The following is a 24,833-nucleotide window of genomic DNA, read 5'->3' on the forward strand; positions in this document are numbered from 1 at the left end:
CCCAGGGCCCGGTTGCACTGAGCTCTGGGCCAGCTCTGCTCCTGGCCTGGCATCCAAGCCCTGGGTTCTGGGGCGGCCCTGCACATTGGCTCTCCTTATCTTGCACACTTCATTTCTCCAACAGGAGACCGTTCTGGTTCCAGGTTACAAATTGGGCCTTCCACTCCTTTTTCCATTCATGTTTCCCTCTTGGTCCCTCAAGGATACCCTTTGGGGTAGGAGAAGTCAGGGCTGGGGATGCCATCACCAGGCTACAGAACTGCACACAAATGCCAGGACCCAACGCTGGGTCAGAGGGACAGCAGCGTGATGGACAGAGGTACCTGCCCACCTTTGTGAGGGGGCTGGCATTGCAGGCTGCAGGAGGAGGGCCAACATAGGGAGGGTCATGGTCTGCTTTACCTAACATCTTTATCCCTTGTATTTTTCCCTTCAGCCGAGTATTCTCCTCCACTAGACGGTCAAAAGCTGCGGACACCTCCTCTCCCAGAGGCGTGCTGCCCCCTGGGTCGTAGATCCGGTAGGGTCCTCTCCCTTCCATGAGGGTGGCTCAACCCCTGCCGTGATGGCCACCTAGCTGTAGGGACAATGGCAGACATCAGAGGGCTGGCCAGGCCCTTAGGTCATAGTTTCTGGGGATGATGCTCTAGTCTGCCATGGCTCTAAAAAGTAGTCCCTATGACCCAGAGCAGAATGCCTCACATCAGGCTGGTCTGACCGCAGTGCTGCAGACACCTCCGACAGACGTTCTGCTTCTATTAGGGTGGCCGGAGCAGCATCCACTTCTGCCAGCAGGTGTCCTGCACTGTGGATCATTTGCAATGGCAGTGAAATGAAGTGTTGGATGTGAGTGAGAATCTCAGAGTCGCAAGAGGCGGAGTTCCTGCCTGTTTGGCCCTTCATATTGCGATCACAGTACCCAAAATGAAGCAAACACCCAACACATACAACATTTGAGTAAATGGCTTGGTCACAAACTGGCTCTGGGGCTAGGGGAGCCCCTCTTCCTCTCCTGGAGGGGAATGAAAGCCTTAAACTCAAACGATGATCTCTAAGGTAAGGAGGAAACCCCAGCTAGGGTTTAACAGACCACCAAACTCCTCCTCAGGTCTCGGGTCATGACTGCTCTGTCCCGTCTGGTTGTAAGCAGAATTTCCCACCAAACCACTGTGAAGCACATTTTCTGCCATGAGCTGTTATTTATCTGCCTCATTTCATTTGAAACCATTCTGCAAGTACTGTAGTCTCCTGGTCCTGTGCCCTGGTAAAGCAGCCTTCGTTCATTCATTCGACAATGACTTCTGGGGTTAGATTAGGCTAGGTCTAACCTGGGTGCTAAGAAGCAGTCCAAAGGCTTCCATGGAGAAACCATAGATTTGGGGTTACTGAGAGCCCAACACCATCATCAGGCCTTTATAAAAACTGCTTCAGTCAGGAGCCTCGATGGCCATTTTGACCTCCACATGGTCCATTAAAGACAGGCATGCAGCAGGGTTAGTAACAGTGATGTCACCACCACTTGTTAACTGTGTGTTTGTCTCTGATGCGTTCTATTGGGTACCCAGCAATGCTCATTTTATAAAGCAACAGAGGCCACTGAGCTTAAGTACCCCAGCCAAATCAGATGCAGAGCTCTGCCTGGAAGGGTCACAGCTCCTACCCTTGTTAGATACACATGGTGGGAACCCATAGCTCCCACAATACAGGCCAGAGTCACAGAGTTCAAACTCATTAGGGTAGGCCAAGGCCACCAAATTAGCCTCTTGCTCAGTGGTTCTCAACCTTCCTAATGGTGTGACCCTTTAAAACTGGTCCTCACGTTGTGGTGACCCCCCAACCATAAATTATTTTTGTGGCTACTTCTGAACTGAAATCCTTCTACTGTTATGAATCATAATGTAAATATCTTATATATAGGGTATCTGACCTGTGACCCTGTGAAAGGCCATCTGACACCTCACCCACAAAGGGTTTGAAACCAGTATGTTAAGAGCTGCTGCCCTCGCTGTTTCCTTCAGTGCTAAGAACCTTCTGGAACCGGGGATGGAACTGAAGCCTTGTACACCACTACCAACACAGCAACACCTGCAGCCCCAAGGCCCGAAGACCCCTTTTACCAAGATGGTTGGTGGGACACACTTGGCCAGAAGGAGAAATAAAGCTGTAACAAGTGCCCCACCCCCACCCAAGGCTGACAAACAGGGGCTGAACACCCACTACAAGTGGTACCCACACCCTGCTGGGCCCTGTGAGGCAAAGGACAGCTGCCCATACACCCACACATGGTTGGCTACGGACTTTTTTTTTTTAAACTCAAAAGGTCAGCTTGCACTGCAGAGTGGCAAACACTGATGTGCCCTTAGCAAAAGGAGACGGTGTAGGTGAAGCACCAGGCAGGACCAGCAGACAGCTGGGTCCTCAGACCTCTAGCCAGCATGACCTCTACTCACCTATTGGCAGCCCGTGACTGCACCTGGCCGGAGCCAGCATCTGTCCAGGGCAGAAATAGGTTTTACACATCTCTTTTACCCAGTCACAGCACAGGATGGGGGGGAGGGGGTCATCCCAAAGGGAGGAACAGAGTTCACGGGTGGAGAAATCAAGGCTGGAGACACCCTGAGTGGCAAGTAGCTGCAGGTGGCCTGGTTCCCAGCCCCACACCTTGGGGTCCACGGTAGACTCAGAGCTATAAGACAGTTTGGTCACTTTCTGTGTGACTTTGTCAGTAGGTGGAAACCTCAGGGAAGCAGAGACCGAGCCTGCCTTTGTGTTGGGCTTCTTCAGAAAGCAGCAAGTGCTGAGGTCCTATACATATCCATTTTAAGGCCCAGAGCCATGTTTAAAGCACCCAGCCAGATCAGCCATCACTGCTGTGAGTGGGGGAAGGGTGCTAACCCCACACTTCTAAAATCCCAGAGACACCCAGACAAGGCTAGGTGGTACACTGGTATGCAGGGGCTGACAAGCAAGGAGTTCAAGAGAAACATGACCAGAGTAAACAGGGCAATGATTCCACCATGGCCTTGGGGGAAGACAAGAGGTGGGGCAGGGGCCATGTTCCCTTCAGACTCTGGGCCTTGAAATAGATGTATAGTGGACCTCAGCACTTGCTGCTTTCTGAAGAAGCCCCGACACAAAGGTGGGCTTGGTCTCTGCGTCCCTGAGGCTTCCACCTACTGACGAAGTCACCCAGAAAGTGACCAAACTTGGACTCTTGAGTCTCCATCTCCTCTCACAGTAACCTCCTCCTCTTCTGCTCTCCATTCTGTCCACCAGTTCTCCCATCCTGTCCATTTGTCCGTCCGCCCCTCCCTCTCCCTACCTGCACCTCAAGGCCAGTAACAGAAGTTCTGCTTCCTTCTATTCTCCCTATTAATTGGCTGTAGCCAGGTTTATTTAACCAATGGTTTTAAATTGGGGAGCAAGATTTCCACAACAAAGGCTGGTGTACGTGAGAATTCCCTCATCTGGGGACAACCAGATCTTCAGGATCAGAATTTGGCATTTGTATACACACTATCAGACCAAACCCCAAAACTCTCCATTCACCAGAGCACAGTACGGGGCAGCCTCCTGTACAGAAACCACCATTCAGCAAGGGACCTTCTTACTGGGAGACACCAACACCTTTCTCAAACCAGAGACGGACACTGATAAAGGAGGCAGCCTGGGGCTGCTGAGAGTGAGGAGCTCTTCATGACTTTCCCTGGACTAGATCTGGGGCTACATGATGGAACTGGAGAGGCCTGGTGCGAGGACATTCACTGGTCAACCAACAGCACCAAACATGGAGATGAAGGGATGCTGTGATGCTGGACACACTATGGCTGGGGAGCAGCTAGGGGTGCGCTTGGGGCAGAAGGGTGGTTGGGGCAGGAGAGTGGACCCCCATCCCTGACTTCTGGAAGAGAGAGCTGGGAGGGTTAGAACTACAATCAATCCACATTCAGACCCTAACGGTCTGAGTCTGCCTTGCCACGGCCCTGTTTTAATGGCTGAGAAGGTGGAAACAGGCACCAAGAAGAATAGGTTACTGAACCACAGGGAAGGCCCCAAAGTCATGCTAATTTGCATAGCCACTAGCATTTATAAAGTACTAAGTTTCAGGCATTGTTTTTTCACCTGACTATCCCAAAAGCCCTGGGAAGAAGGCCTGGGGAAGAGACAAGACTGCCCAGTTTGGGGGCTTAAGCTTTGCTAATGCTTCTGGTTTCTGGGTGTTCAAGGGACAGCTATGTCATAACGTCCTGGAGACAGCAAAGGTCTCCTGGCACAAGGGAATGGCCCAGCACGTTACATTATGGTAGCAAAGGTCTATGTTCCCAGCAGAGGCAGAGTTATGAGATATGCCTGTGGGTGTGGTCAGAGGGAGAAAGAAATATCAGAACAGAAGCTGCCTGTTCCCTCCTCTGTTATATGACCTTGGACTCCTGCCCTCTTACTCAAGGGGAGAAAGTCTGAATGAGACTTGTAGAAGCTGGCCAACTAGATAAATGTGGGTGTTGTCCTAATGACCAAACCCTCAAGACTTAGAGCAGGCCAAGGAGCAGAGATGTGTAGCCGTAGAATCAGGAAGAAGGTTCCACCCAGGACGAGGAAAGGTGAAACGGACAGGCCACACACTGGCACCATCCTGTATATTACAATGCACCCTGGAGCCTCACCTGTACCAGGCCCAGCTCTGTTCACCCTGCAGCTAGGGGATGCTGGGCCAGTCACTCATCCACTTTGAGCCTCAGCTGCTCATCTGCAAAAGAGGAGTATGAAAACCTACCCGGGCTACGGTGAAGACATTAAATGGTGAGCTCTGTGCCCTGTGGTGAGTTCTCATGTCAGACTTTATTTCCCAAACATGATTTACTTAACAAAAAACACACGTCACAACGAAACATCCAATACAGCGATACCGCGATACAGCAATACCGCGAGTGGGTGGGACGCAGCACCGTGTGTGGCATACTGCAGGTATATTCAGTAAAGGGCAAGGGGGCCCTCCACTCACGGCTTACCTAAGACCTGCGCCCCCCTGACCCCCGGCCCCGGCACTCTATCCTAGACTGGCCCTGACTTTTTATTTTTTATTTTGCCTGTGTACACACGTGGACATATGTGTGTGTGAGTGTAGTTGCTGGTGTGTGTGCCCATACCAAAGTTAACCCTCTATGTCATTCCTCTGGAGGTACCTACCATCTTTTTGAGTCAGGGTCTCTCACTGGGACCTGCAGGTTCAATGATTGAGTTAGGCTGAGTGGTCACGAAGTCCCCAGGACTCTGCTGTCCCCTCCACAGCAGGGCGAGTGCAGGTAGGAGCCACGTACGCGCCTGTTTTCCTGTGTGGGTTCTAGGAATCAAACTCAGTCCCTTTCACGTTTATGGGCCAAGCACTTCATTCTGCTTTCCCCCCAGGCCCCTGCTATTTATTTACGGGCTGTGGTGCTGCTGATGGAACCCGCACGCTAGGTAAGCATCTGTGCTCAGTTACAGCCCCAGCCGTTCTTAGTTTTTCGAGACAGGATCTTACTGTGTAGTCAGCCTCAAACTCAGACCTCCCTGTGTCTTCTGAGTCCTGGGATGTAGCCATAGCCAGCCAAGGACAACCCTGGACTTGATGCACCTGCCACCATTTTTCTGGTGCTGAAGCCCAGGCGTGTTCGGCATGCTTGACTGGACTGGACATTTTTAAAGGTCCTTTCTAGTTCTGACAGTTCAGGATTACTGCTGCCGAAGCCCACCTTTCTGACTTTAACAGGGCTGTCACCAACCCCAGCCCTATCCTCTACAGCCTGAGGGATACCTGACTCATCACTGCCCACGAGTTTGTTCAGGAAAGCAAGGGCCTTGAGCTGAGGCCTGTTTACATGCGGGGCTCCATGGAGCTGGGGACTGTGACCCTCTAGCACAGCACATCCGTCTCTAGGCCTCTTCCCTCTCCTGCACCACACTACAGAGGAGTCTCTGCTATCCCCGTGACACATTCTCCACAGTGCTTGCCTGACACCCGAGCTGGGACTCAGGGGGGTAAAAATGACATGCACGAGAAGTGCTCAAGAGGATAAAGACACGAAATGCCTAGTTTGGTACCACAATGTACCAGGTCCTGGCTGAACCTTGACACACATTACCTCGCCCAGAGCTGACTGTGCTTATCCCTGCTTTCCAGCAAGGAGGCCAATCCACCTGCCTAAACAGCTGCAGGAGCAGACTCAGGGGAGTTAAGTCATCCGCCCAAGGACACACAGCTTGTTGTGGTGCAACAAATAATCCAGCGTCAGTGCCCAGAGAAGTAGGAGGTGGAATCCCATAAGGAAGGTCCTGGCCCTGGCTTCCATCTCTGTCTGCCCTGACCTGCAGTCATCTCGGGCTGAAAGGCAGCTGAGGAGACAGGGGTTCTCCAAGAGTGAATTTGGCACTTGGCACAATGGTGCCTGCACTGCTCCCGACTCTATTTCCAATGGCCCTTGTATCCCAGGTCCCAAGGGTAAGGAGCAAAATGTCACTCTTCTCACGCTAGCCAGTAAGGTCTAGAACCTCAAGGCTTCCCTTATGGCTGACCAGGTCTTGTTCCTGGCATTGCCCCGCCACCTGCCAATCTACTACCCTAGCTGGAGTAGGCCCTGGGACTGGACACAACACTCAGGTGTTGCCTTGTGAACCCAGGGACTTTTGTTTCCACACTTTCAGGCAAATGTATGTATGTATGTATGTATGTATGTATGTATGTATGTATGTATGTATGTATGTTTGTTTGTATGTGTGCATGCATACATGCATGCATATTTGTTGACAGAGCCCTAGCATTCACATGTGTTTCTGATGGTTGCGTCTCCTACAGAAAAAAGTAACTGCTATAGTTGGATAGTGGATGTCTCCCATAGCCTCATGTTACAAAGCTCGGTCCCAGGGTACCTCATTCTCCCCTTTCTGCTTCATGTCTGAGTAGGTGGGTGACTCTGCTCTCCTCCTCTCTGCACGGGCTCCTGCTGTGCTACACTGTCTTACCACAGGACCAGGGCAATCACAATGACCATGGAGCAGTTCCAAGACCTCCAAGACTGTGCAGAAAAGCAGGCCGGTGTTCCTTCAAGTGATCTCGGGACGACAGTGGCCTTTATCAATACTGTCACCAGCCTGTGTGTCGCAGGCCAGGCTGAGAATCTGGAATCAAGCCCTCGCGTTCAGAAGCAAGCTGGAGGCTATTTCCCTTGTCCGGTGTACAGAGATATTAACCTACCCAGTGAACCTGTATGAAGGCTTCTAGAGATTTCTGCACCAGCCCACACAGGGGCTAGATGGAAAGTGGACTGTTAAATGCTTCCTACTAGCAAAAGTATCCTGAGAGGCCATCAAAAGGGTATTGGTAAATAAACTAAAATTGCCATCGTCAATCTGTGGAACGCTATATAGCATTCAAATCCATGACATTCACTGCTTTGTGAAGACACAGAAAATGCACATAAAATAAAAAGCCAAGTGCGCATTATGTGTGACAGGACGCATACCCTAAATATACACAAAAAACAGCGTGGAAGATTACACGCCAAACTCTAATGGTTAACAACCCTAGCTAGCTAAGGCCCAGCTGAGGGCTGCCGTCTTCTGAAATCTTTCCTGAACTCTGTAGGGGAGATCGAGGCCCCTGTACAATAGGTGGGAAGCAGATGGCACAGCGTTCACCTTATGCAGGGCTCACCCATCTTTCCTTTTTAATCTTTGAGACACAGTCTTGTGTAGCCCAGTCTGGCCTCTTACTTGCTATGTAGCCAAGGATGGCCTTAAACCCCTGACCCTTCAGCCTCCATCACAAAGTGCAGGTACCCGCAGAGGTCAGAAAGAGGGAAGAGAAAATCCAGATTGCCAGAATGTACCCCAGGCCAAGAACAAGCACAAGCCTTGGGAACCCACACCCAACACGATAACCTGCTCTGCTCCCAGAGAGCTAAGTTCAGAGGACAGGGCCTAACCCAAGACTAGTCATCCAGGATCAAAGTGGGGCGTAAATCACAATATCACTTCCCAGTCCCAGTGCTCCTGTCACCAGCAGGTCTCAAAGTTTGCTTGGCAGCCTATCTACCACACCCATTGCCCTTCATACCCACATTCCTCCCCTCGACTACAGCCCAGAACTGACGAGAGGCATCGCTGAGCCACGGTGGCCTCCACTATCAGCTGAGAGGCCAACAGGAGGACAAGAGGGAGAATACCCAGCATAGCCTGTCTCTCTGTGCCCAAATGCCATAGCTATCTTATGCAACCCTGTAACTCCCCTCTCATAGGAAGATGCCTTATACCAAATATGGCAAGAAAAGAATTTTGAGTCTGTGAACCAAATAGGAGCCACAGAGCTGTCTGTAAATCTTACTATGAAACGCAATCTGGAGTCACAGTGGCTATGAAAGGGCTACGAAGAGAAAGGCTAATCAGGAAGATTCTCAGATGCTCATCTGGAAGGGCAGTAAATAATCCCCAAAGGGGGGAATGACTCCATACACTGCGGAGGTGTCTCAGGGAATATAACACAGTAGTGAAAATGAACGCTGCAGCAGATACAGATGTGGATGACCCTTTCACATGCAAGTTGTGTTAGAATTAGACAGCGAGACTGCCCGGAACACGCTGACAGCATCCAAAACAAAGCTGTACACTGGTCAGGGACACACGCATTCATATTAAAGTTGGAAGAAACACACACATTCATATTAAAGCTGGAAGAAACAAAAGAGAGCACTGGGGAGATGGCTCAGTAAGTAAAGTGCTTACCACATGAGCACAAAAACCTATGTATGAGCCCCAGAACACACATTTAAAGATGGCGGGGGTTGGGGTGGGGAGTGGTGGTAGTGAAGTGGCCGAGGGGGTGAAGGTACTTTGCTCCCTAAACTGACAACCAGAGTTCGATATCAGGAACCATATGATGGAAGAGAATCCATTCCTTTGTAAGTTGTCCCCTGACCTTCACACAGATACACAATAAATGAAATAATAAATCTAAAAAGCCAGAAGCCAAGCATAGTGGCTCACACCTGCAACTCCAGCATGAATACAAGGCTAGTCTGGGGTTACTGTCTGTAGTCCAAGAGCTGAGGAGGGAGATGCAGGTAATTCCCCAGAACTAACTGGCCAGCCAGTGTAGCCGAATTGGTGAGTCCTAGGCCAGGAGGAAAGAGCCTCTCAAAAACATGACTGGCAGTGAGCCGAGGCTAGCCAGGTGAAGGTCAGGGCTGAGGAACCTAGAGGCCCCAGAATCAGGGGCTCCTCTCTCCTACAAGAATAATCTCAGCGTGGACCCCATAGCCAGCACTCCCTCCTCTCATCCCCACTCGCCTGCCAAGGCTGAGGTCTCGGTGTGTCCACCCTTGTGCTTAGCAGACAAAGTGCTCCAGGGCTCAGGGAACAGTCTAGAGACAAGGTGAGTGAGGGAAGGTAGCCCTTCAGGGACAGCCATCAGAAAAGAGGCAGCCAGTCCTTAGCAGTTAGCGTTCCCAGTCTCTGGAGTGATCGATTGTCCTGTGAAGGTCACGGGAAGAACACAAGGAACTAATTTCCTCCAACAGCCGGGTAGCCGCCTAGGTCTGTCTGTGCCTGGGGATAGGACACCCCTCCTGGGATGAAGGTAGACAGGGAGTAGAGGGACAAGCCAGAGATATCAGCAGGGAGGCATAGAAAGGACTAGCCCAGCTGGAGCCAATGAGGACCACCCAAAGAATGGACAAGGGCAGTCCAATGGCTAGGATTTTACCATTTGAAGAACTCATTTCTTTTAGATTTTTAGACAGGGGCTGGTCCTGAACTCAAAGCATTAGCAAAGAATGACCTTGAACTTCTGGCTCTCTTGTCACTCCTTTCTTAGTGCTGGGATTATAGGTGTTCACTAGCACGACTGGGACTAGACCCTAAGTTCACTCATGGTAGGTAAGCACTCCACTAACTGAGCCATATCCTGGGTACAACTGGGACAGAGCAAAGGACAAATCAATCAGAGAAGACTCGGCACAGCACGCAGGCCAGGAGAGGGTTGGAGGTGAGTTATCCAGAAGTCTGAGAAGTAGGGTCACTTGTCACCTGTGGCTGAGATGCTAACAGCTTCAGCAAAGACCTCAGCCAGTGTGCAGACAGATAGCCTACTATGCTGGCGCTGGCTGCAGGGTGACACTGCCATCCCTTGGAGCTGTTAGGAAGCAAGGGGTGCAGCACCCACCTGGTCTGCAGTAGGAGCTGCTGTCAGTCACAGGGGTGGAGACTGTACTAGTCTCACAGCACCGAGACCCACCAGCTCGGCTGCTACAGCCCAGTCATCGGAGTGTCCCAACAGACACTCCCATGCCTGGGATCTTTGGGGGGCTTGCCCAGCCCAGTTGGGCTCCCCAACTAAGCACAACCTCACACCCTATCTGCTGTGCCCATTCAGTCCCTAAAAAGGTCCAGGCCCTACGCTGTACCTTCCGTCTTTTCAGGGCCCACCATTAACCTCACTTACTTCTGGAAGCCCCTCTTAATCAGTCAGGTGCCCCTGAATGTCTTCACACCCTAGCCACATTCACGGTGGCTAGCCTTAATTCACTGTCCCCAGGCTCCTGATGCTGTCAGGCAGAGCTTCCAGCCAGGAGGAGCCCTTGAAGGCAAAACCAGGCTCTCACACACAAACGAGGCCTGAATACCACCCAGCTGAATGCTCAGAGGCACATTAGGAAACACCCCTTCCTGTGATCCATCCTAGAACTCACTAGTAGATCAGGCTGGCCTTGAACTCAGAGAGATCTGCCTTTCTCTGTCACCTGAGTGCAGGGAGTAAATGCCTGCACCACCACACGTGGCTCACAAATTTACTTTATTCATTTATCATGATAATGATAAATGAATGAACAAAGTAGTAACATGACAGAAAGTGAGAGGGGTGTGTGTTTTGCATAGGAAGAGCGGGGAAGGCCCCCTCTGAGGAGGTGACATTTGAGCTGAGACTTGACAGATAAGGAAAAAGCAGCCATGGGAAAGGCTAGAAACTGGTCTGGGCATTGGGATGGTGGGTGTGAGGGAGGGTTCGGCATGAGAACAAGCTGAGCTCACATACAGCTGGGAAAAAGCAGGTAAACAGGGCCTGCCAAATCACAGTGGGCACAGAAGAGAGCCATTGCTCAGTGGAGGGAGGCAGACAAACCTTTCAGAGCACCATCATACCCAAACCAGGTTGGTCTGACCCAGCGGGGACATCCGGGCCAGAGACACACAGTACTGAGGTGAAGGAATGAGTCAGACCCATGGCTTCCTGGGGCCCCAAGGGAACTGCTATGGGCATCCAGGAACAGGCTCCCCTACCCAGCTACACCCACACTCACAGGACACCCATGTGGAGGGGACAACATGACCAGATATATAATATACTCAACACTCCAATCTGTTGCTCTCAGAGTCAAGATTAAATGCGTCCGCAGAGGACTAACACCTAAATATTTTCCCTGGACATAGTCATGATGACAGTCTAAGCTAATAGAAAAAGAACAGAGCCGTTGGGACTAGGGGTATACCTTAGCTGGTACAGTGCTTACCACGCATGAATGAAGCTCTGGGTTCAACCCCCAGTACCACATAAAACCAGTCATAGCCAATGAATATGGCTACAGCAACAGTGTGGTGGACCTCATGGCCTACATGGCCTCCAAGGAGTAAGAAACCCTGGACCACCCAGCCCAGCAAGGATACTGAGAGCAAGAGAGAGGCCCTCAGTTGCTGAGGAGTCCCCATCCCAACTCAGCCCCCAACACTGAGCATCTACCTCACAATTCCATCCCAGACCCCATAACAGAAGGGGCCTAGGGAGCCCTCCCTTCTCTCTTGAATACCATCAATAAAGTACGCTGCACCCTCAAAAAAAAAAAAAAAAAAAAAAAAAACAGTCATAGCAGTGCATGCCTCTACTTCCAGCACTCAAACGTATGCAGGAGGATCAGAAGTCCTGCTACAAAATGAATTCAAGGCCAGCCTGGGCTATGAAGACCCTATTACACAATAAAACAAAATTACAGAGTTTAGAACTGGCAAGACAGCTCAGAGAGTAGAGCTGTTTGTCACGAAGCCCGACAACCTGAGTTCAAGCCCAGAAACCTGTATGACAGAAGGAAAGGGCCAACTCCTGAAAATTGTTCTCTGACTTCCATGTGGGCATGAACACCCTGGCATACACTCACCCCCCCCCCCAGTTCAAATGAATAAATGTAAAACTGAAAACTGACAGGGGGCCCAGCTAAAGTCTGAGACTACTAACAGGTCAGAGAGAACACCCCTCAGTGCCAGCAGGTACAGACAGGAGGACCAGGAATCCAAAGTCATCTTCAGCTGCAGGGTTAAGGTCAGCCAGGACTAAGAGACACTGACACCTTCCCCCCCCCCAAAAAAAAAGAGTAAATGATTTCTGAATGTAAAAACCACACGTTTAAAAAACTTCTCAGTGTAGTTACTAGAATTATCATTACAGGTTAATTTCACAGGCCATTTACTAGCTACAAAGAGACACTGAGTCTGCTAAGCTAGTGTGACTGTTCCACGCTCCTAACACAATGACACAATGTCCTTTCTCAAGGACCAAAAAAAAAAAAAAAAAGAAAAAAAAAAATTCTGAAGAGTCCCCGACTGTCCACTCATGAGTGTGAATTCCCCTCCACCACACCCCTCATTGTTGGCAGCGTGAGTAAGAGCTGATCAAATCCCACTTTGACTGACTGTGAAGTCAAACTGATGCATCAGGAATCCACACCATTTCCCACACTGCCATTCAGCAAGGGGGTGGGGATGGCTGCTGCCGAGGCTTTTGCTTCATCCACGAAAGTCCCTCCCTCCCCTTTACCAAAACAGTTCCTCACCGACAGCACCAAATTCCCACCCACTGCCGGGTACAAGATGAATACATGCACGGCACAACCCACTTCCACATGACCTCACTCGGAGGCACAGAAACTTCCTACAGTGCTCGACTGTTAAACACAGCCCAAAGTAGAAAAAAAAAAAAAAAAAAAAAAAAAAACACTCCTAGATTATTCCCCGGAAACTTATTCCCGGGAAACTCACGGTATCTACAACCCAGCACCTGTGTGCACAAAGGCCCCTCCAGGGTACGCAAAACTCAATAGGGATGAAGCCTGGGGGGCTTTGCAGGCAAATGCCTGGTTGGAATACTGACTTTGCAATTCACCGGTTGTGAATTCCAAGTAGCCCGGTGTTGCTTTAAATGTTATCAAATACCCTATTAGCTCTTAATTTGACCCAGCCAGCCTCCAATAATTAAGGCTGAGGCCTACTAGATTTATTCAATCAGGTTCTGCACAATTACTGGTTGAATTACCCATAATCTATTTTTCTAACACTAGAGAGGTTAATGCCCAGCTCTGCTCCCCAAGTACTTATTGTTATTTCTGCTCCATCAGTCTGATCTTAGGGGGCATCTCACTCTTCTTTCTCCTCCTTTCCTTCTTCCTCTTCTCCTCAGTAATTATCTGTAGCCTATCTAATAGCTTTAAATTGGGGGGAGGGAAGAGCAAGGTTAATACAACGAAGGGCAGTGAGAATTCCCTTGAATGGGAAGTAATCAGATCTTGGGGTTCAGATTTTAGCATTAGTATACACAGCACCAGACCAACCCCCAACACCTGGTTTTCCTCACTTGGATGGTGAAGATATAAAGTAAAATTCATGGAGAAAGGCTGGCCAGGAGCCTCAGGACCTGAGTTCAAATTTGATTACCCACAGGTGGAAGAAATCAGGCAAACTGTCCTAAACCTCACGTGCAAACGATAAACAAACATTTTTTTTAAAAAAAAGTAACAATCATGCTTTGAAGGAATGTCACAGTTGGATGAGTTTCATACTAGAAGCCTAGAGACCAACACTTGGCTGCACGCTTTTTATCATCGCTTTCGGGAGGCTACAGCAGTAGGGTTTCTGTGAGTTCGAGACCAACCTGATTTATGCAGCGAGTTTCGGACCAGACAGTGTTACACAGTAAGACCTTTTCTCAAAACAAACAAGAAAGGCTATCTGGAAGTCGACCAATAAGCGTGGGTATGGTGATGATTTTCGTCATTACGACGTCTGCACACCACTACCCAAAACTTTGCTCGCTGGAGTCCGCAAGCAGGTCTCAAGCGCTCGCCGTAAGAGGTGCGCATGCGCACCTGGCTGGCTCCTCCGGCCGGGAGTCCCCCTAAGCCTTGCGACGGCGACAACTCACTGTGCCGGTACTCCTGCCACTAGGCCACGCGCCCCGCGCAAGTCCCGGTCTCCTCCCGTCCGCCCATCCCCCCAGCGGCCCCGCTCACCCTAGGACGAGAGAGCTTCAGGGCCCGACGCCAGACTCGCCGAACCTAAGCTCCGGCCGGTACCAGGAAATGCTAGGGCCACGCCACGCCCCTGGGAAAGTCCCCGGAGACCGATGGGCCATCTGTCCAATGGCGCTGCGCGCTGGGCGCCGGGGCGGGGTCTGCGATGTAAACAGCCGCAGCGGCTCCTCTGGGTGGAGCAGCTGAGGGATTAAACCTAGGGGGCTTCAGGGCAAGGTGAGGACTTCTCAGCGGGAAGGCACTAAACTGTCGCTAGCGAAGCAAGGGTAAGGGTCTGTTCTAGTATCCAGCTGCAGGATCTGCTGTCACGGTACTTCAGAGACCTCACCCCCGTCCACCCCACCACCACCAGAAAGAATCATACACACACACACCAGTGTGTGTGTGTGTGGGTGTGTGGTGTGTGTGTAAACGATTGACCTTGGCTAGTGAAGTATAGTGGGAAGCATTTAAGAAATCCACCTGACATTGACCTCTGGACTCCACAGATGTGAACACATATGATTTTGAACGGTGGAAAGCCTTAGAATAAAGGACATCTCTTTAAACGGGGGGTGGGGGGGGGGGGGGGGGGGGGGGGGGGCAGGACAACTGAAACATTTCCTGTCAGTGGAATTGTTGAAAACACTGACAGGTCTTCATCTTCAGGACTGGCAATGAGGATCTAGGGGACTATTTCATACATGCCCTCATTTTACATAGAGAGACTATCTATCAACTTGGAGGTGAGCAGGCACCTACTTAAGTATACGTCTTCTCCAGGGACCCTCCGTTCAGTGCCACCTGTGTTCCAGTGACCTCAAAGGAGTGGGCAGATTTTCAAAACAACATTCTAGGTCACATTATGGAAAGACGAGTGCACAGACCTTAACCCTGATTGGAGGAAGACCAACTGGAGGAAGAGAGGCTGCACAATCACCCTCGGGGCAGGCTGCAGGGGAAAGTGGGTTCTTGATCCCTCATATAAACTCCCCAAAGGTCTATGTCTCTCTGTCTCTTCCCCCATGCCTCCCAATTCACCTCTTCCTTGAATGTTCACTTCCTAATCTTCTCCCAGCCCTTCTCTCTAATCTACTACCCAGCACTGAGATTTCCTTTAAAAAAAAAAAAGAAGTCTCCAATAATTTCCATTCTGATTACATACCTTTCCCACTGGTTTTGTAAGATATTTGACCTCAGAAAGTTGGGCATTGCCTTCTCCTAAATGCCCATGATTTAATCCTGGCACTCTGGAGGCAGCGGCAAAAGGACCACTGTGAATTTGAGGCTCGCCTGGTCTACATGGTAAGTTCAAAGCCAGCCACAGCTACACAGTAAGACCATGTCTCAAAAAAAACCTACCATCACCACCAACCATCCCGGCCAATAAAACATTACCCAGGGCCCAGTGAGATGAGGCAGTTAGGTAAAGATGCTTGCTGACCAGCCTGAGGACCTGAGTTCAATCCCTAGGACCCACAAGAAGGGAGGAGAACACCGATACCTGCAAGTGGATGATTCTCTTGAGGTGGGTGGGTCGGCAGGTGGGGTCTCACCGTGTAGCCCAAACTGCTCTAGACTTCCATCCTCCTGCCTGAGCCTCGAGTGAGGAGATGATAAGTTCTCACAATCACACACAGAACTTTCTTATCAGTTCCAGTCATCCATTCAAGGTCATTGCCCTTCTTGTTCCTGTAAGGCTTGGTTTCACTCCAGAACGCTGTGCCATCTGAGATGCCCAGAACGTCAGCACTGCTCAAGGCCACACACACTGACTGACACAACCAAAACCAGAACCCAGGGCCTTGCCTCCCGGTCCTGTCTGCCTTCTGTCCGTAGTGCTGTATCGTCTCTACAATGTCAAGATGGGTCTCTCTTTTTCTCCTTCCCTGGCCTCAAATTTGCTATGTAGGTTGACTTTGAACTCCTGATTCCCCTGCCCCTACCTCCCACGGGCTGGAATTACAGACATGCACCACCACTGCCCTGTTTCTGTAGTACAGGAGATTGAACCCAAGGCCTCCGGGGCGTGAGGTGAACTCTCTTCAGCTTTACCGCCACACCTTTCTCAGTTAGCTCTGAAGCTCTGAAGAAAAGAAAAATGAGGATAATTGTACCTCCCCCTCAAGTGTTTGTGAAGACGAATATGATGAAGACAGAGCCTCAGCACACAGTAGGCGTCTGAAAAACGACAGTGATGCCAGATGTGGGTTCCATGAATTGATAGATTTCACTGCTAAACCCAACAACGTTGTCTTCTCTGATTCCCTCCCCTCGACTTGGGACTTGGATGTGGTGAGAGGCAGGTGGCCCTAGCCTACCATCCTCTATCAGCCAGTAGCCTGGAAGGGAGTTTCCAAGTTTGGAGCTGAGTGACTCAGGTAGGTGGTAACCACTTACTCCTCTAGAGTGTCAACAAGCATCCTCAGAAAAGCCCCACCTGGGAGGAGAGCCACACTGCCTGTGCTTTGTTTTGCTTTGTGTTGAAGCAGACGGCCTCTCATTCTTTCTGCCACTCCCTCCTCTGCCGCCTCAACCGGGGAGGCTCCAAAAAGGAGCCAAGTGCACACTTCTAAAAACATACCTTGAAAAGACTGTGCATAATCACATAGCAGAAGGAGGAAGTGGGGGGGGGCATGCGCTGTGCTATTAAAGCATTAAAAGATAACATGAAGGGGGCCGGGAAATGAGTGGAGAGCGAGAGAACCCTGCTGCACAAGCGTGAGAACCTGGTGTGAATAGGCAGCACTCACATAAAAAGCCAGATGGGGCTGTGTGTGTGTGTGTGTGTGTGTGTGTGTGTGTGTGTGTGTGTGTGTGTGTGTGGTGTTGTTGGGGTGGGGGAGGGTGGAGGCAGGAGGATTGCTGTGGCTTAACTGGCCTAGCTTCAAGTTCAGTAAGAGACCCTGTTTCAAAGGAAGAAGGCAGATCGTGATAAATCAGGGTACATGATGTCCTCTTTTGGACTCTAGGCATGTGTGTACCCTCCCACACATATGAGCACATAATCAGAACAAGACACACGCGCGCACACATGCATGCACACACACACACACACACACACACACACACACACACAGAGAGAGAGAGAGAGAGAGAGAGAGAGAGAGAGAGAGAGAGAGAGAGAACATGGACTGTGTGCTAGGCCTGCATTTTTACACAATTCATCTCCCATCCAATCTGTGGAGATCAGGTAGATGAATGCTTTCAGAAGTTCATACAGAGAGAGCCAGGCCAGGTTCTCATGCATGATACCACAGCATCTCACCAGCTAACAGGACACAGAACTCAGGATGCCAGCCTCAAAATGGTCTTTAAAAATCATCAAACTCCTATCCCTATTCAAAATAAATAATGAAACTTGCTACTGAAATATGAACAAGCGGGAAGAAAGACGGCTGTTGTTTGTGGATGGAACAGCATTTAGGGCTCGTATTTCCTGGCAGGTATGACCCTGAATTTTAGATTAATACTGATGCCAGTGCCTGGGCTCCCACGCATTTCTTTTTTGATACACACCCCAACTGAAGGGAAACACAGCTGTTTGCGTGTGTGTGTGTGTGTGTGGTGTGTGTGTATGTGTGTGTGTGTGTGTGTGTGTGTGCATGTGTATGGGGAGCACACAGGTGTGTGGGACCAGAGGTCAACCTGGCTGTCATTGCTCTGGAGCCCTTCACCTTTAAGACAAGGTCTCTTACTAGGACCTGTGACTCACCAGTTAGACTAGGCTGGTGCCAGGAAGCCCTGGGGATCTGCTCATCCCCCGTGCTGAGACAACAAGTGTGCCTCACTGCACTCAGCTTTTTCTTACCTGGGCTCTGGGGGCCAAGCTCAAGTCCTCCACCTTCCTGACCGAGCTGTCCTGTTACCCCTTCTTTACCTTTTTGAACCATGGTTTCATGTAGCCCAGGTTGGCCCCAAAATCATTGTATAGCAAGGAAGACATTCAGTTTCTGGTTTTCATGACTCCTGGTCCTGGGTTCCAGGAGGCAGCACCACATCTCTTTTCTACTCTCCTGAGGGCCCAGCACATTCATGTGTGATAGGCGAGCGCTCTGCCTACTGAGCTAAGGGTCATTCCCAGGCTGGAAACAGAACTTTGAACCAAAGAAGTACGAGCCTTATTGTCTTAGAACGGAAGCCGAGGAGCCTTGGTTGGGGGAGAGTGGGCCTGAGAGGCCGGGGTGGGAGCACTTAGCAATCCTGGAGCTCTTCCTGGATCCATAGCCTGGGGCAGCCTCAGAATATAAAACCCTCCGTGGATTCTAGGTACTTTCTGCTCTTGGGTGTGTGCTTATCAAAAAGAGAGATTTGGGTGATAGTTAACTGAGATAAGGAATGGCAAACATGTGACCCCGACTGAAATAGGACTTGAGAGTGCTGCCGGTGATTACAGAGGGTCCCGGCCTACCCTGCTGGGGAGAGTCTGGATTCGATCCCTCGTACCTCAGAGACCCAGCCAGAAGGAAAAAGAAAAGAACGGAAAAGACGGCACGTCAGCTGGAAATAGTGATGGCTGCTCCAATCTCCAGTTCTATGGAGGCAGAGGTAGGAGGACCAAGAATCCAGGGCCTGAATGAGACTGAATCAAAGCAACCCCTCCCCATCAAATCAGGCACAAACAAACAAACAAACAAACAAAAATGTCACTAACTAAACTGAGTCTGTAGTCCCAGCTCCCCTTAGCCTAAAAAGGCATATTTAATTCTATATATCTTCATAGGCTATGAAGGACACAATTTTTTTTGTGTGTTCATTCAGTATCTTTTATATGTATGTATGTATGTAGGTAGGTAGGTAGGTATTTATTACAAGTATGTATTGTGTATGTGTCTCCCCAGCACATGCCACAGCACACGTATGGAGCACTCAGAGGACAGTTTGTAGGAGTCCTTTCTCTCCTACTACATGAGTCCCAGGGATTAAACTCAGGTTGTCAGACTTAGCAACAAGCCTCTTTACCTACTGAGCCATCTCTGCATCCCCTCAGTCATCCTCTCAAGGAGAATGAAATCATTTGCATTCACAACTCGCCCTCTTCCCAGGAAACCTCCTCCCCTGTGGGTCCAGAAGTCTGGGCTTTGATTCTGGCCCTGCCACTCATTCCTGGTCTGTAATCTAGCTTTCTACGCAAGGCTATGAAGACAATAGCAGTGATGGTTTGTAGCACACACAGAGAGAAATGACCCTAGTGATAAGAAGCATGGTAATTATGGTCTGGGGCAGCTAGGAGTGTGGCTCTTCCTTTCTTGAAGGGGATCTCGGGCCTACGGCTGGGCCTCACTTTGCCTGGATCTGTCTGAGAGCTGTCTGAGGAGCTGGCCTCTGGCTGGCTTCTTCTCCAGCTTCGTTCTCCTCTTTCTCCTGTGTCCCTAACCTGCCTGTTATTCTCTGGTTTCTAGGACAGCACTGGAAGAGAATAAAGGACAATGACACCAGGGAAATTCCCAGCTCGTCACATACTGGCCCTGCCAGGCCCCTCCCACCATCTCAAGGAGTCCTGGGTCTCTCCTTCTCCCAGCTTCTCTCTCCCTGGCCCGCCTGACGCCAGGTCAGGGTATCAAGCTGGCTTTAGACTGAGATCCTAGCTTGCTCCTTGTCATCTTCCTGGAAGTGGGAAGAGATTAGCTCCTAAGGGAGGCAGACCACAGGACCAGAACATTTCCCAATCCTGGGAAGCCCTACCAGGCCCCAAGAGCAGTTCTCTTGATCCACCCCATACCTTCTCACGTCTTCTAAGATCTCGACACATTCCTCCCTCATTCTCCAGCCCAGAGGTCACTGTCAAATGTCAGACCCAGCCTCTGGCCCCTACCTCCCTTAGCCAGGGACTTCCCTAGGCTGGCCCTCTGACCAGTTTTGGAAAAACTGGACTGCTCGTGATCAGAAAAGAAGTCACCACCGTCTGCCAGCCCTTGGCCCATTCCCAGGGCCTCAAGTTCTCGGTGAAAGGTTCACCATCAGAAGGAGGCAGTGGGCCTCAGAGCAAACAAGTCTGGAGACAGGAGAGGGGCTCCTCCATTCCAGTGCTGAGGAGGGCTCAACAGCTATTGTGCCCCCCCCCAGGGAGGGAGATGGGTTTCCACCTATCCTTTCTTGTCTGGGTTTAGACTTCCAAATCCCCCAGCTCATCCCACACCGTCCCCCTCAAAATTCACATTCTCGAAGAGACAGATACTCAGACCCTCCACAAACATAAACATTCCCATGGACGGATATGTACCCACCCCTGTGAGCCTGACACAGATGCAAACATGCCCTCTCACACGTAGAAAACATGAGAGAGAGAGAGAGAGAGAGAGAGAGAGAGAGAGAGAGAGAGAGAGAGAAGTCTCCCTTGCCCCTCAGAAAGAGGAATGGTACAGAAAGAAGTCTCTCTTTTCTTCCCTTGGGAAAAGTTGCAGACATTTGGAGAGAAGATTGGTCAGAACAAGTACAAGGAAGAGAGAGAGAGGTCAGAGGGCAAAGGAGGCTCAGCGGAGAGCAGAGGCACAGAATTCGAGGCCCTAGGTGGACCCACCAAGCTAGGCTGGAGAGCAAAAGACCCCAGCTAGCAGAGAAGAGGAGGCCAAGCAGTTATTGACACACAGCTGGGGAGGTCTGGTAGCCCTGGCATCACCATGTGATGCTCCTGGGCTGTCACACCTACCTTCAGCCCAGGTCACTCACCGGAGGAAGCACGAGGCGATCTGAAGATGTGCCCAGTGAGTGTGGCCATGCGTCCCTGTGTCCCTGTGAAGGCTGCTGGGCTTTCTGAGCTTCTGCAGGAAGAAGGGCTGGGCGGAGCTGACTCTGAGGCAGGAGGGGAATTCCCCCATGATGGAGAAGCCAGCCACCAGGCAGCCCCACAAGGCCGAGCTGAGGCCCCATCTCGCCCTCTGGCAGAGCAGAGGGCCCTTTGCCAGCCTCCACCTGTTGCTCCCCAGGCTGCCTGTCACTTGTGGTAGATTCCAGGAAGGGGAGGGGGCTCTGGAGAAGAACTGAGTGCCTGCTGGTTCCTGAGCTGGGCTGGGAATAAAGCAAAGGCAGGTACAAGGGCAGAGACCACCTGGGCTGCCCTGCTGGGATGTCCTGGAGATACACATTTCCTCTTTTGTCCAAAGTGGGGGATTCCAGTGTGCATGGCCTTGAGGAGATCTCCAGGCATCCTGCTCACATTCTCTTGCCTTGTGCATGCCTCATCTGTTCCCAAGTATCCTTTCCAGAGAAAGAAAGATTTCTCGCTCCTTCCCAAATGCTAAGTCTCATTTGGATGTCGAGTCACGGGGAGACCCTGGCCCACTCTGAACCTGCCAGCTGCAGTCTGAACCCTCCACTTCCTCCTGAGCATTGTGTGATGGTTATTCTCCACAATTGACTTCACTGGGTCTAGAAGTCCTGAGGAGACATGCCTGTGGGTGTGCCTGGGTGGCCTTTTCCAGAGAGGTTTTCCAAAAGAGGGAGGAGCCATCTCAAATGTGGACAGTACTGTTCAGGGGCTGGGGTTCCAAACTGAATGAAAAGGGGGATCAGGAGAAGGTTGTTCAAGCACAATTTTCCACTGTCTCTGCTTCCTGATCCACTAGTTGTGAGCAAGCAGCCAAAGCACCTGCCGCCACAGCCCAGAGCCACTCACACATTGCGGGGCCTTCCTACCCAGAGTGGACTGTGTTCCCTCAACATAAACCCTTCCTCCAGATGCTACTTGTCAGTCTTTTGTCACAACAATGAATACTAACGCATGCACGTGTTACCCATCTCCATCTCATTCACCCTCACACACACTACAAAGTGGGAAACGGAGTCCCACAACTGTACCGGAAGCCAAAAGATGCTTTGCAGACATCCCTTGTAAACCACTGACTGTATACATAAGGTTGCCCACCGTTATTCACTACCATAACTGCCCCATAAATGCCTGGGAGGATAGGATGAGGTCACCTGGGTGAGAGAGGCTTTCTTGATTATTCTGAGTTCAGGATTGAGTGACCATTATCCACACATGGTGGAGCAAATGTAAATTGATTAAACTTAAATAAAAGCAATAGTCGAGGAGCCAAGGAGATAGCTCAGTGGGCAAAGTGCTCACTGCATAACTGCATAGCATAATGACCTGATTTTGAGCCCCAGCACCCGAATTAAGAAGTCTGGTGTGGTACACACACATCGCAGTGCTGGGGAGGCAGAGACAGGATTTCTGGGATTTGTGGGTCAGCCAGTCTAGCTAAACTGATGAGCCTGAGGCCAGTGAGAGAACCAGCCTCAAAAACCAGAACGCTTGTCACCTAAGGAGTGACACGTGAGGTTCACTGCTGGTCTCTACATACATGTGCACACATGTTTACACATGTCCTATACACACATAGACACACATGCACACACGCACACACACACATACACACACATGCACACACACACACACACGCACACACACACACACACACACACGCGCACACACACACACACACACACACACGCACACACACACACGCACACACACACACACACACACACAGACACATGCACACACACACACACACACACACATACACACACGCACACACACATGCACACACACACACACACACACACACACACACACACACACACACACACACACACACACTCAGTTCCTTCATAGCATTAGGCTCATTTCATTATGAGGTATAGCCAGGATGATAGCTGCCCCTACATGTGACTTGAGGTTACAGGTGTGTACCAGTGTGCATGTGGCTTTGAGCCCTTGAAGAGTGGCCAGTGCCATGAGGAAGAGGGCATGGTGTGGCGTAGAAAAGAGTATTATTAGACTAGGAGTCAGGAAACCCCTAGCTTAATTCACTGAGGAGTCATTTCTCCCGTCTGGTCTTCAGTTTCTGAATACCACAGAAGCCTGTAAGTCTGTCCATCCCCTGCACCATTGCAGAGGGTGCTGTTGGGTAGCACCTGGAAGTCTGTCCATCCCCTGCACACTGCAGAGGGTGCTGTTGGGTAGCACTGCTCTGGAGGTTTTGGCATACGACCGTATAGTTACAGTGAACATTGGAAAAGATGTGTTTTGTTAGGAAAAAAAATTGCAGGGAGCCGTAGGTACCAGGACAGATGTCTCATTGGGATTTGGGAGACGGGGCAGTCTTCCTGCAAGAAGTGAGTTCTCAGCTAAGACCTGAGAGAAATCCAGCAAGAGCACGAGCAAGGGGGTGCTCACCACAAAGGGAATAGAATACGTACAGAGCAGTGTCTGCGCAAAGCGCTGGCAACCGCTCGCCCCAAGTGTGATACGGAGTTTGAAGAAGGGAGCACTGAAGAGATGGGCACAGAGGTTGTAGACAGCCCACGTGGAAGGCTGGGCTCGGGGAGGGTGAGATGGGACAGAGTTTGCGGAATTCTCCTCTCAATCGCTTCTGTGAGCTTGAGGTCAGGATTGCCCAGGGAAGGTTGGAAGAGCCTCTGACCATTGCACCGCTTTGCAGCAGGAAGTGAAGGCCAGACAGAGGAAGTGACTTCTCCCTGAGTAACTTGGGGCCTTCCGGACTCTTAGTCCAGTGCTCCATCCCACATCATACTCTCTTCCTCATGGCACTGGGCCCCGTCATGAACAGGACTGGGTGGTGTAAATCTGTAAACCCAACATGGAGGAGGCTGAGGCAGAAGTCTGAGGCCAGTCTTGTTACACTGTGAGATCCCGTCTCAAAGCATAAACAAAGGGGTGGAGAGAAGGCTCCGTGGTTAGAGCATCCATTGCTCTTTGTAGAAAACCAGAGTTCAGTTCCCATCGCCCATGTTGGGGGAAGTTTACAACTGCACGTAACTCCAGCTGTAGATGGGTTCCACAGCTCTGGCCTCCAAAGACATGTGTGAACATGTATGAATGCAAACATGCATGCACACATGTAGACACATTTAAAAATAAAGTAAAAAATCTTTAAAAAAAAAATCAAACAAAGAGCAACAACACCAAAAAAAAATCCCCTCGAAACAGTAACAAGAAGGCTCACGTAGAAGCGGCTACCATCGTAGGCTGTCCAGATATTTTTAGCATCCCAAGAAGTCCTGTCAGACCAGAGCGGGAACAGTCGATTTCCCTGAGTTTAGAACTTTTCATCAATAAGAAGTAAAGACATGTGTCACTTGGCCCCCCTGTTCTTGTAAGACATGGGCACATAATGGGGAACCTCTGTTAGTTCATGGAACCTGGCTTGCACCAGAGTCTGCCGATCAAGTGTCAGTGGTCCTGGAAAGGACTGGGAAGTTCAAGGAGCTGGACCAGCATGCACGATTGGCTTGCACTTTGTGGGAGATAAGTATAATTCCTCTACGCTGACATTCGGGTCTCTACCCACACCTCTTCCCTCTTTCCAGCCTGAATTTCCCCATCCCTTTCGGTCTGTGCAGTGATCACCAAGGAAGAGGAGGTGCCTGGGCTGAGGACCTGAAGAACTGAGTTTGAGTCCTGGCTTTAACACATGGCCCCAGGCAAGTCCCTTCCTCTCTTGGGTCCTCAGTTTTCCCCTCTATAATGTATAGGAATCAGGCTAAATACCCACGCAGGAC

At 50.5% G+C, this 24,833-nt stretch overlaps 1 protein-coding gene across 1 annotated transcript in view; it reads right to left on the minus strand.

Moving 5' to 3' along the window:
- Tnip1 (TNFAIP3 interacting protein 1) overlaps positions 1 to 14,410 on the minus strand; it is a 40,496-nt gene extending 26,086 nt beyond the window's left edge. Inside the window, 2 exon segments of the mRNA XM_032912434.1 lie at positions 403 to 577; positions 14,304 to 14,410. Coding sequence (XP_032768325.1) covers positions 403 to 541 — 139 coding nt within the window. The 5' untranslated portion in view covers positions 542 to 577; positions 14,304 to 14,410.
- Positions 14,411 to 24,833: the final 10,423 nt, after the last annotated feature.

Source organism: Rattus rattus, chromosome 9 (assembly GCF_011064425.1).
Source record: "Rattus rattus isolate New Zealand chromosome 9, Rrattus_CSIRO_v1, whole genome shotgun sequence".
Lineage (NCBI taxonomy): Eukaryota > Metazoa > Chordata > Mammalia > Rodentia > Muridae > Rattus > Rattus rattus.